This window comes from Macaca mulatta, chromosome 2 (assembly GCF_049350105.2).
Source record: "Macaca mulatta isolate MMU2019108-1 chromosome 2, T2T-MMU8v2.0, whole genome shotgun sequence".
Classification (NCBI taxonomy): domain Eukaryota; kingdom Metazoa; phylum Chordata; class Mammalia; order Primates; family Cercopithecidae; genus Macaca; species Macaca mulatta.
The window spans coordinates 43167585-43180935 of record NC_133407.1 but is presented as its reverse complement, the minus strand read 5'-3'; the positions used below and the strand labels follow the sequence as shown (position 1 = coordinate 43180935).

The 13351-nt window shown below is 42.6% G+C and overlaps 1 protein-coding gene across 1 annotated transcript in view; it reads right to left on the bottom strand.

Annotated features, from left to right (window-relative positions):
* Positions 1-13351, bottom strand: part of CLSTN2 (calsyntenin 2) — a 651167-nt gene that overhangs the window by 397469 nt on the left and 240347 nt on the right. The window contains exon 2 of the mRNA XM_015132004.3: positions 10030-10152. Within this exon, the coding sequence (XP_014987490.2) occupies positions 10030-10152 (123 nt within the window). The remainder of the gene's footprint in view (positions 1-10029; positions 10153-13351) is intronic.

Here is a 13351-nt window from a genome sequence, read left to right as displayed (position 1 = left end):
TTTCAAATTCACAGTTCATTCTTCTCTATGCTGCCATCTTATCTGAGCTGTCTTGGGTCCTTCATTCTTCTGCAGCTTTAGTGATGCTCCATGTACTCTTAACACAGTAAACCAAGAGGTGGTTTTCACTAGGCCTCTTGGTTTCCAAGGACAGAGCCATTCTTATCCATCTCCAAGAGATAGAGTGGATAAAAATGCAACAACAAAGATGATTTAGTGGAAATTCAGGATCAGTATGACACCAGGACCACTCAGGAACTGAGGCTATCGTTCCCTTCAGGGACCACACACTCCCTCCCCTCTGGGCACATCTGCTTCTCTCTGAGACCACCGTCCTCCCCTCACTCTGCTAACAGGCTACTCCTAACTGCAGTTTGAGCATGTTATGGAAGCTTCATCTCCAACAGTTGCCTCCTTCCCCACATGCCCCCCACCATCCCCATTTGCCCTGCACTCCCATCCTTTTAACTTCTCAGCATTCAAACGGGAAGCCAATTGCACTATTTGATCTTTTCAATCCAGCTAGCAAGTTAGGCTGCAGCTTGGCTCAGGTGCCCACCCCGAGTCCAATCACAGTTGGTCAGGTGGGCTGGGTCATGGGGCTTGGAATTTGACCACCAGGGCAGTAAGCAGGGAAAATACCATAATGTGTTTGCATCATTACTTGTCAATGAAGCATGCCATTGATTTAAAGTCTCTGATATCCCAGAATGTCTTTAAGCTTGTAGCTTGTTGGGTCTTAAAGTCTTTTTTTCTAACAGAAAAAAAGAAAAGTGGTTGGGGGTTTTGTTCTTTATTTTTTGTTTTTCCTGATTCATTGTATAAAGAGCCCTGACTTTGCAGTTCCAGGTTTGAACCACTGTCTAGCACTGAGGCTGGACAGAATCAGCCACTGATGTGAAGACGAATGAAACTAAGAGTTTTCTTAGGGACTGAGCCCAGGATCCTGAACTTAGGAGGATTCTGCAGACTCTTACCAAGTCCACCGGACTTGGGATGTAGCAAAACCAAATGATGATGAAAGAGAAGAGTGGTCAACGGGGAGCAGTAGAGAACAATAAACAGGGGAGCCCCTTTTAAGGAGCAGAATCACTCTCAAAATGTGTCAGGGGGTACCTGGCAACATTTTTCCAGCAGGATATCAGAATTGCTATGGGCCACACCAGTGGTAGCTATGTGTCTCCCATTCTTCTCCTCTTGGAGTGGGAGTCTTATTGAGTTTTCCTTCCCCTGATATATATGTGTGAGAAGAAAATTTGTCATTTATCAGCCTCTGGATCAAGAGGAGTTGCATCTAGTTCTGATAAGGATCACAAATATTGATCTTTAAGCCAGATGCCATGATTGGATACATTTTGGGGGTCCCCAGGATAGAGATGAGCATATTTTACATGAAATAAGGGTGTGAATAATTGTGACCTATGGTTGAGCTGTGATGGAATGATTGCATTGATAACCCTACCCCCCGCCCATGCCCTGTAGTAGTCCACTCCTGCACTGACTCTGGGCTTGGCTATGGGACTTGCTTTAGCCAGTGGGACAGTGATACGGTTGGCTCTGTGTCTCTACCGGAATCTCATCTCCAATTGTAATCCCCAAGTGTCAAGGAAGGGACCTAACAGGAGCTGACTGGCTCATGGGGGTGGTTTCCCGCATGCTATTCTCATGATAGTGAGTTCTCATGAGATCTGGTGGTTTCATAAGGGGCTCTTCCTCCTTCACTCTCTCTTTCACCTGCCACCACATGTCTGCTTCCCCTTCTGCCATGATTGTAAGTTTCCTGAGGACTCCCCATCCAGGCAGAACTGTAAGTCAACTAAACCTCTTTCTTTATAAGTTACCCAGTCTCAGGGAAGCTCTTTACATAGCAGTGTGAAAATGGACTAATACAGACAGTAACAAACTTGTCATAAGTAGCTGCTTGCCAACGTGCTTTTACATTTCTGTACTTTAAGGAATGAGCTCAGGGTAGCCTCCTGGAAGAACACATGGAGAACAGTGTCATCCCAGTCAAAGTCACCGTACAGAACAGCCAGCCTATGGCCTACTCATTAACAGTTGGTGGAGACATAAATAAGCCCAGCTGAGATCAGTTGAGCCTGGCTCAGATGAGCGGAGCTGCCCAGTAAGCAGGTAGACTCAAGAAATAAGAAATGGTTGTTGTTTGATGCTCCTAAGTTTTGGGGTGGTTGTTGCACAGCAATACTTGGAGACATCTGGGCTGAAATTACAACTTCACCATTACTACTGTGTTCTTGGCAAATTATATGATCTGACTTAACATTAGTCTCTCCTATAAAATCATAACAATGCCTATTTCAGAAGATTGTTGTGAAAATTAAATGATAAAGTGAAAATTAAATTATGATAAATTATGTAAAATAATGCCTGGTGTGTATAAACATTAGCTAATTTTCAGTGCCGTTGGGTACAAGTTGTTTTCTGTACAACGATGTATGGCCCAGGGGACAAGTAGGGGCAGAAATCCACTTCTTTCTCTACTCGCCAAGCCATGTGCTCCGGAGTGAGACAGTGTCCATCTGTAAGAAGGGGCACCTGTTTCTAATTTGCACAGTTAGTATATGGGCTGGCACCAGATCTGCTATTATTATTGATTTCATTATTCACTTTTCATCTTGTTTTAGTATAGTATTGTCATTAACTCAGAGTCCCAGAAAACTTGAAATTCCTGTGTCCAACTGTTTCTCTCAAGCTATGTCCTAGGGCCAGTGCCTCAAGTGTTCTAACCTGAAACTCCACATCTCCTGTTAGGGTGACCAACTCACTCTGGTTTACGAGGACCTTCCTGGTTTGGGCACTAGAAGTCACACATCCCAGGAAATCCTTCCTTTCCAAGCAAACCAGGATAGTCCATCTCCCTGGGTGTCCCCTTTCAACCTCAGTGAGAGAAAATGGCCCAAAAGTTTCCACTGATTGTCCCCTAAACATTAGTTTGGCCTAAAGCAGAACCTAGCAATAGCCTTCTTATTAAGAAAGTCCAACAGCTCTGGGTAAGGCTCACTGGTTTATGGGTATGATAGGCCTTGCTGACCCCATCCCTCACCTTCTACCATCAATCAGATCATGAAACCCATGGTCCCTGCTGTAGGTATGTACCTGTGACCTTTTACCCTCTTCTTCTTAGCTGACTGAAGCCTGCACCTGTCCTCCTTCCTCTGTACTCTGGCTCTTAGTCCCTCCTCCAGCTATCCCCTTGGGGCATCCTCTTCAGGTTTGCTCCATGGGCTTTGTGCCCTCAGAGCCTGCCTCTGACCACTCAGCACAGGAGGAGCTGTGTGTGCCCATCCTCACAGGTCCCCAGCTACTGCCAGTAAACTCCCTCCAACCAGGACGCTGTGGACAGAACTGGGGCATCAAGGTTGAGCACAGAATATGGTGGAAAAGTACACAACAGAATCTTGTAGGTGAGAGGCAGTAGCCCAGATGGTGGATTCCAGATAGGTCTGAAGCTGATTTTCTGCAGGGAGGGTGATGAAGCCACATGACTGCTTGGGAAGCAGAGTGGGATGCCAGGGGACACTCTGCCTTCCGGTCCTCAGTAATGGCCCCAAACAAACCAGCCTGAAATGCAAAGGCACATCTACTGTGAGACTGATGTGGATGGCATCTCTGCCGTGAGGTCCGAGCTCAGAGAGCTGTGAGGCAAGACAGAGTGAAGAAGGCTGGGTACTGTGCTCATGATCCTGAAGGCGCTGGACAGGGAAGTGAGGTCCTGATGTGGTTATTCCACAATATCCCACGTGGTTCTCACTCACAGACCTCTTTCATAATTTTTGCTGCTTCCATAAACTGCCTAAATATTAGTTTACTTACAATTTGTTTTAATTTGGTGTTTTTAAAAACTCGAGTGCATTTATTCTAAAAGAGAATGACTAAAATGAAAAGCCAGCAATCCTTGCCTTGAATAGAGAATAACCTAAATAAAATACAACTGAATATTATTAAAATTCTAGCTTGATGTTTTTGCTTACTGAAGGCTTTGTGATAGGACTTGCTCCCTCTTTGTCAAAAAGAGAGACTAGCAATATTTGAGTGGTGTTGAAGATGTCTTGAACCTCCCAAGCTGCACCTTTCTCCCGGACATGATCAGAAAGAGAATTTAAAGGGCAATGACTCACTCAGCATGGGATTCAGCACTCTTTAATGCCATGTCCGGGTATCATGTAAATCTTGTACTTCCAATGAGATAAGTCCTACACACTGGAAAACTGGCAGAGGAGAAAGAAGGCAGGACTTGGAGTCTAAAAGTATGGAACTGAGTGGCAGGGCTGATCCATCCTGGCTAGGTAAGCTTGAACAGTTTTTGAAATTTCCCTAAGTCTCAATGTCCTCACTTGCAAAACAGAATCCTGATAGCTGACTTACCTGTTCCACAAGGTTGGTAAGGTTTGGACATAAGTGTGTGTGTGTATGTGTGTGTGTGTGTGTGTGTGTGTAATGAAAAGACACATGGTTTGCAAGAGTCTGAAACTATATCTTGCAACTAATAGATTACTCCATAGGGATGCATCATAGGTAGAATTTAAGAAAATTTATTCTCAACTAACTGATACTTATTTGTAGAATTCTGTACAATTTTCAAACTATTTTCCCTTACACATTATTTAACTGACTGTCCCACACCATTACACTGCCCAGCAATCTAGGCAACATAGCTTGATAGTACAAATGGGTGATCAAGCCTTACAACAAACTCAAAATTTTCTCTTTCAAAAAAAATCACAGATTATAACTGCACTATTGTAATCAACCCAAATGAATCAAACACTTGTGGCTTACTGATAATAATACAAATTTCAATTACTCTGATTACTCTCATTATCATTGCTATGATTATCACAACTAAGATTTATTGGGTGTCTACTGGCTACCAGAGAGAGCTCTAGGCACTTTGCATTAGTATCTTACTTAATCTACATATTAACACCAGGAATGGGTACTATGATTACCCCCATTTTAAATATAAGGAAACTGTCCCTCAGAGTAGTTCAGTGACCTATCTGAGATCATACAGCTAGTAAGTGGCAGAGTCTATGTTAGTTTGGGCCAAAACCTGTGACCATTCACAACATCTACCTTCCCTTCTCACCATAAGACATGTGGCCATCCCAAGCATGTGGGAGAGGCTTTGCCAAGGGTCTATCCCAATCCCTGTGGGAGGGTCTTTGCCATCAGGCACCTATAGGGCCTGAGAGATCAACAAGACCCTGAGGCAGGTCCAAAGATAAGGAAGCAGATAGACTGGCAGGCCCTGAACAAAAGGACAAACAGAGTTAACCATGTATGAAAGAGGATTCCCAGCTGCAACCAGCACTGTAACCAGCTAATCAAAACCAGGCCAAATTACGTCCCAGGCAATTTTCTGGGCAGCCCTCAGAGAGTCACCCAGCCTGAGACGTCAGCCAATTATGCCTGATCATTCTCTGCAGCCCTGTCCTTATAAAAGACAAGTCCAGACTGGCCCAATGTAGACAAATGAGCAGTTCTATCATCTCTGAAAGGCAATCTAATTCCCTTCGAATTTAAAAGTCTCTACAGTTTCCTAACAGGCCTCGGTGGGGCACAGGTAGAAATTAATAAGTTCATGGTGTGCCCAGCTTGCTTTCATTATCATTTTTTTCCATGCAGCGGGCAGAATTTTCATTATTACTCAAGGATTTTTTTTCTGTATCTGATTCTAAGAAGGTCAAATCTACAGAGCTCAGACACTGGGTTGAGAATTGAGTCAAGTCTAGTGGACTTGACCGAAGTCTGAGGGAGGTTTCATTCACTAAGCATCAGCACTTTACTAATCAGGTGGGACAGAGATCAAAAGAAAATATCGTAGGGAAAGAGAACTCAGAGTAAGTGCTGAGAAGCCCTGGCTCTAGATTCAGCCCCAGGCTAGCCTGTTCTGGGATGTTGGGCAAGTTGCTTAGCCTCTCTGAGTTAGTTATCTCCCCTGCCAAACTGGCAGGGAGGAGGGTATGGAATAGGAAACTCAAATTTATTAAACTTCTGTATCTTGAATCATTGCAAGATGTGTCATAGACACTCTTTAAATTTCATCAAAACAACAAACAGCTCCAGAAAGCTTGTATTATTTCACAGATGATGACAGTAGGGCTACTACTAAATCCCACCATCAGAATGCACCTTATGAGGGCCAGGGACGGAGGGAGTTGGGTGGTGTGAATGAAATTGCAAACTCATATAACTTTTCTGGAAAGCAATTTAACATGTTTCACAACCTTTAAAATGTTTGGCCAATTAACTAAAATTCTGGAAATCCATCCAAACAACAGAATCTGAAATGTGGACACATGTTATAATAAAAGAGGATTGGAAATAGGCAAAGTGCCAATCAGAGAATGGTGAACTCCAGAACATCCATTAAGTAGGAAATCATGTAATCATTTTAAAAGTTGCAGAAAAATATGTAATAAATGGCAAATTTTCATTACTGTGAAAAAATAAGTTATAGTATTCAAAATGAGGTATAATATGTTTTTTTTTTGAGATAGGGTCTTGCTCTGGGGTGCAGTGGCACAACCTTGGCTCACTGCAGCCTCAGCTTCCTAGGCTCAGTTGATCCTCCTACCTGAGCCTCCTGAGTAGCTGGAACTACAGGTACGTGCCAACACACCCAGCTAATTATTAGTAATTATTATTATTTTGTAGAGACAAGATCTTACCATGTTTCCCAGGCTGGTATCAAACTCCTGGGCTCAAGTAATCCTCCCCTCCCCAGCCTCCCAAAGTGCTGGGACTATAAGCATGAGCACCCAGAGTGATCGCAATTTTTGAATGAAAAAAAAAAAGCAGAAAAATGACAAGAAGGAAATAGACTAAAATGTTATACCTCATGCTTTTACTGTGTGTTTCACTGTATTTTCCATAGTTTCTACAATAAATACTTATATATCTCACTTGTTATTGTCATAATCAGGAGATATACCATAAAAGCTATGTTAAATCTTTGAATTTTGCAATTACTTACAAAATGCAATCATAATATTTAAATGAAAATCATGTGAGATCATGTACGATTCTAAATGATATATTGGCAGAATCTATATGTAAAACATTTTGCTTAAAAAAAAATTAAAGGGGAGACACGTAAGAGAAATAACAGCACAAATGGTATGGATGGAACTGTCTTCCCCAAAGCTTAGAGCCTATCTCCTGGGCTAAATGAGAAATAAAGACCACTGGGAAAGGGGTGGGAAAACTGTGGGGTGGGACACACAATACAAAAGCAGCTGATAAGGGAGGACTAAAAGCTTCAGTTGACTTCGAGGAGTGATGGAGTTGGCAGATATGAATTTTTCAATTTTATGAGAATGATAGGGATCTGAAATAAATCTTCGGTATTTTCTTTTTAAGATAAATGTTTTAAAATAAATGCCTGCAGCATGGATGGATGGCTAGTGCCTGTGTCCTGTCTTAGAGCTGATCATAAATAACACTGAGAAAAATAGCTCCGGCCATTCTAAAAACCACCTTTATTTTTTACTCCTAAGAGCTTGGAGGATTATATTTTGATGCATTAAGCTAGACTCTTTTAAGGCAGCTGCAAATAATAGAAGTATAGAAGTTGTCTTCAAATGGAAATAACTACTCAGGGCTTGGCTTAGAAGGAAACTATAGTTTCAAGAAGTGCCTGAACAGTTGTGGGTGCATCTAACGGTCAGAATACAAATTCAAGTTTAAAGGCATTTGGTGGGTTTCTGACTTAAGGAAATCCTTTTGTGAGTCTTCAGATGAAACCTTTAATTCTTCTTCAGCCCTATAACCAACAAACTTTAATAACCTTTTGTAAATCCAAACTTTCAAATATCAGATTTGCTTGAGGTATTTTTTTTTTCTATTGTAGTCTGTACATGAGAGAGCTTATAACTTTACTGTAGAACAGCTTATTCAACGACTTCGGTTTCCCTTTCACCATGAGATGAGAACAGGACATTAAAAGCAGACATACAATCAGACACATTGCTCATCTTTTATAGTGCCAGCCTCAGCACACTGCAATGACTTCATGTCATCTGATTACTTCCTGTTTGTCATTTATTTTCTCTGTCATATTTGAAAGAGGGGTCACATGTTCAGACGGAAAGGTGAACGCGAGGATCTTCTTAGTGGAAGGGCCTCTGCATATAGGCTGTGAGGAGAGGGGCTGAGGGCAGCGAGGGGCTCATGCTCAGTGGAGAAACGAAAGCCACTACTCAGCTCTGTATTTCAGACTTATCAAGATAAACCATAATCCTGCATTTTTATGCTAAATCTCCCAATTTCTAAATGTTGTTTCTCTTTATTTTTTGCTCTGTCACACAGGATAGAGTGCATTTTGTACATAGTTCACAGCAGCCATCTAAAATTCCTTGAGTCAAGTGATTCTCCTGCCTCAGCTTCCTGAGAAACTAGGACCAGGCAAGCACCACCATGCCCAGATAATTATCATTATTATTATTTTGTAGAGATGGGTTCTGATTATGTTGCCCAGGTTCATCTTGAACTTCTGGCCTCAAATGATTCTCCTGCCTCAGCCTCCCCAAGTGCTGGGGTTACAGGCATGAGCCACCACATCTGGCATCCATTTTTTTAAGTGCATAATAAACCAAACGTTTCCATGACCCAACCATTTTTACTAATATTTGTTTAAAAATCTCATTTCCAGGGGGTGCTAATAATTGCTGACTAAGCCCAATAGCATTATTAGCTATGTCCAAGAAAGAGATGTGTTGGAGTCTTCCTAGACTGGCAAAGAAGGTTTAGGGAAGATACTTCATCTTTTGTGGTAAAGACTGCAAGGAGTTTATACTTCCAACTGGCATTTGATAAAACTGGGACTTCTGAGGGTGATTGGGAAATGTATGGAAATGCCTCAATTCTAAACATCATGGAAGTCACAGGTACCCTCGGTGGTTTTCATTCTACATAAAATAAAGCTTTCTTCTGAGAGTAGGGTATCTCCCTCACTCTTTGCAAGAATGCTTATGGGTTTATCTTCACATAATACTGAATTTCCCAATTTAATATAACTACCTTCTCACTCCGTACTTTATAATATTCCATAATGAAAGATGTCTTCACAGAGCTTATCTCTCAGAAGTGCAAAAGAACCCCGTTTTCTCTGCCCAAGTAGCTCATAATGTAGCAGGCAAACTGTCAGAAAAAAAACAGACTTCATCGTGGTGAAACCTCAGCCCGGCACCCATCTATCAGAAAGCAATCTTCTAGAAATCTTGAAAACCTTCATTAAATTTCCTGTCCTTCTCCTGACAGTTATAAAATGTTAACAGTATTACTCATGATGCAGGCATCTTCAGAAATCCTTTGTCTAATCCCTCCTCCCACTGCCATGACCAGTCCCTTCTCTTTGCCAAAATCCATGGAAGCATGAGGCATAGCCGAGTTCCTCACTCAGCCCTCCTGGGGCCTACCATTTGGAGAGGGTCCAAGGAGGAAGCAGACGTAGCCTTGATGATAGTGAGAGGCTCTCTAGCCACAAGAGGGAAATATGGCACTGCCTTGGGATTCCTCCTCCAAAGACACACCCACTTGGAAGCTCAAGAACAAGACCCTGTGCCACTCTTAGCAGATATTTCCTGGTCTTTCTCTCTCTCTCCTTTCTCTTGCCCATTTACCAAGCAATAAGTCTCCATTTATCGATTATATGTGGATAGTGGGGACAACGGGTTATCTCTTTATGGGTAAAATTCCCTTAAGAACCTTACTAGCCCAACTTCTCCAACTCTGCAGGCCGCTTCAGCAATTTACCACTCGTTAGAAGAAGAAACAAGGGTCTTGCACTGGAGGCAACATGAAGGCAAAAACAAACAAAAACACAAGGAGAGCCAGAATCCATCCCAGAAATAAGAAGAGGCATACAGCTTTAACATCACAGGCTGATCTAGAGATGCACAGGGTGGTGACAATAGCTATAAAGCCATATTCTGGGCTTTGTGGAGGTTTCACAGCACATCTTCAAAGTGAGCCAGGCCCAGCCATACTAAGCCATAATCTCACCTGCAAAAGGAACCGGTGCATCTTTATCCAGGGCTACCAGTGGTGGATCCAAAATGACTGTGTCATTGTTCTCGGTTATGACTCCATGATATGAAGTCTCGATCCATGGCTTGTGCTTATTGACTAGAAAATAGGGGAAAGAAAAAACAAAAAGGATCATTATTTAAATAACAAACCCATACTAATGTATTATTAAGATTGTATATTTGCCCAATCATAGGCTGTCATCCAACAATCCCGTGAGAGACATGGAGCATGTTAATCCCATTTTAAACCCAGAAAAGCTTCAGAGAAGCGCAGGGAGAGGTTCGACACCTCACCCAAGGCACTCAGAAGGTGAGAGACAGCACTGACTATAAAACACTGTTTGTTTTGCCTCTAAGACCATGGGTTCTTCACCTCATCAAAGTCCCATTATTTGTATTTCTGGATACCCAGTACAGATAGATATTATTGAGAACTGATTGAAAGCTTTAATTCTGTAATGCTACCATCTATTAATAGATGTTTCAGAGTTAAAGTCCTTTATCAATCAATAAACTAGCAGTTACTACCATGTATGCTCAGGTTTCTGACCTCAACCAAATCTGATCCATCATTAGAAGTTACTGCATTTTATATACATGTATACACACACACATGTATAAATATCATTATATATGCAAAGATACATCAGATATTTGAATATTTTCTGATCATTTAAAAATTGTGTATCTCAGCGGTCTAAATTATCTAGCAACTTAAGTTGTTCTTCAATAATTTCACTAGCTGAATTAAATATTAACCAATGAACAATTAATACACTGAAAATACATATCAACTATATTTTACGGGTTGAATTGTGTCCTCTACATTAAAAAAAATACATTGATATCCTAACACTTAGAACCTCAGAATGTGAATGTATTGGGAGATAAAATCTTTACAGAGGTAATCAAGTTTTAAAATGTCATTAGGGTGGTTCCACATCCAATATGATTAGTGTACTTATATAAAGGGAAAATTGTGGCACAGATATATGCACACTGAGAAAATCTCATGTGAAAATAGAGTTGTGCAGCCCCAAGCCAAGGAACTATAGGAAGCTAGGAGACAATCCTGGAATGGAGCCTTTCCTAGAGCCTTCAGAGGGAACCTGGACCTGCCAACACCTTGATTTCATATTTCTGGCATCCGTAAATGTGAGACAATAAGTTTTTGTTCCCAGATACCCAGTGATACGGTTTGGCTCTGTGTCCCCATCCAAATCCCATCTTGAATTGTACTCCCATAATTCCCACATGCTGTGGGAGGGACCCAGTAGGAGGCAATTGAATCATGGGGGTGGTTTCCCCCATACTGTTCTCCTGGTTGTGAGTAAATCTCACGAGATCTGATGGTTTTCTCAGGGGTCTCTGCTTTTGTGGCTTCTTCACTCTCTCTTTGCCTGCTGCCATCCATGTAAGATGGGATGGTAAGAGGTCCAATTAAACCTCTTCCTTTTGTGAATTGCCCAGTCTGGGGTATGTCTTTATCAGCAGCATGAAAACAGACTAATACAGTAACTGGTACCAGTAGAGTGGGGCGTTGCTGAAAAGATACCCCAAAATGTGGAAGTGACTTTGGAACTGGGTAACAGGCAGAGGATGGAACAGTTTGGAGGGCTCAGAAGAGAGGAAAATGTGGGAAAGTTTGAAACTTCCTAGAGACTTGTTGAATGGCTTTGACCAAAATGCTGATAGCAACATGGGCAATGAGGTTCAGGCTGAGGTGGTCTTAGATGGAGATAAGGAACTTGTTGGGAACTGGAACAAAGGTGACTCTTGTTATATTTTAGCAGAGACTGGCAGCATTTTGACTCTGCCCTAGATACTTGTGGGATTGTGAACTTGAGAGAGATGATTTAGGCTATCTGGTGGAAGAAATTTCTAAGCAGCAAAGCATTTGAGAAGTGACTTGGGTGCTGTTAAAAGCACTCAGTTTTAAAAGGGAAACAGAACAGGTAAGTTCGAAACATTTGCAGCATGACAATGTGATAGAAAAGAAAATCCCATTTTCTGAGGAGAAATTCCAGTCAATTGTAGAAATGTTTGTAAGGAAGGAGTTAATCCCCAAGACAATGGGGAAAATGGCTCCCGGGCATGTTCAGAGGTCTTCATGGCAGCCCCTCCCATCACAGGCCCTGGGGCCTAAAAGAAAAAAATGTGGTTTCGTGGGCTGGGCCTCTGAGCTATGTGCAGCCTAGGGACTTGGTGCGCTGCATCCCAGCTGCTCCAGCCATGGCTAAAAGGGGCCAACATAGAGCTCAGGCCATGGCTTCAGATGGTGCAAGCCCCAAGCCTTGGTGGCTTCCACGTGGTATTGATCCTGCAGTTGCACAGAAGTAAAGAATTGAGGTTTGGGAACCTCCACCTGAATTTCAGAACATGTACGGAAATGCCTGGATGCCCAGGCAGAAGTTTGCTGCAGGGGAGGGGCTCTCATGGAGAATCTCTGCTAGGGCACTGCGGAAGGGAAATGTGGGGTCGGAGCCCCCACACAGAGTCCCTACTGGGGCACTGCCTAGTGGAGTCGTGAGAAGAGAGCCACTGTCCTCCAGACCCCAGAATGCTAGATCCACTGACGCTTGCACCTGTGCCTGGAAAAGCTGCAGGTACTCAACACTAGCCCATGAAAGCAGCTGGGAGGGAGGCTATACCCTGCAAAGCAACAGGGGTGGAGCTTCCTGAGACCATGGGAACCTACCTCTTGCATTAGGGTGACCTGGATGTGAGACATGGAGTCAAAAGAGATCATTTTGGAGCTTTAAAATTTGACAGCCACACTGGATTTTGGACTTGAATGGCCCTGTAGCCCTTTTGTTTTGGCCAATGTCTCCCATTTAGAACGGCTGTATTTACCCAATGTCTGTATCCCCATTGTATCTAGGAAGTAACTAGCTTGCTTTTGATTTTACAAGCTCATAGGCAGAGGGGACTTGCCTTGTCTCAGATGACACTTTAGACTGTGAACTTTTGATTAACACTAAAATGAGTTAAGACTTTGGGGGACTACTGGGAAGACATGATTGTTTTTGAAATGTGAGGACATGAGATTTGGCAGGGGCTAGGGGCAGAATGATATGGTTTGGCTCTGTGTCCCCAGCCAAATCTCATCTTGAATTTTACTCCCACAATTCCCACGTGTTGTGGGAGGGACCCAGTGGGAGATAATTGAATCATGGGTGCAGTTTCCCCCATACTGTTCTCAAGGTAGTGAATAAGTCTCACGAGATCTGAGAGTTTTATCAGGGGTTTCTGCTTTTGCATCTTCCTCATTCTCTTGACTGCTGCCATCCATGTAA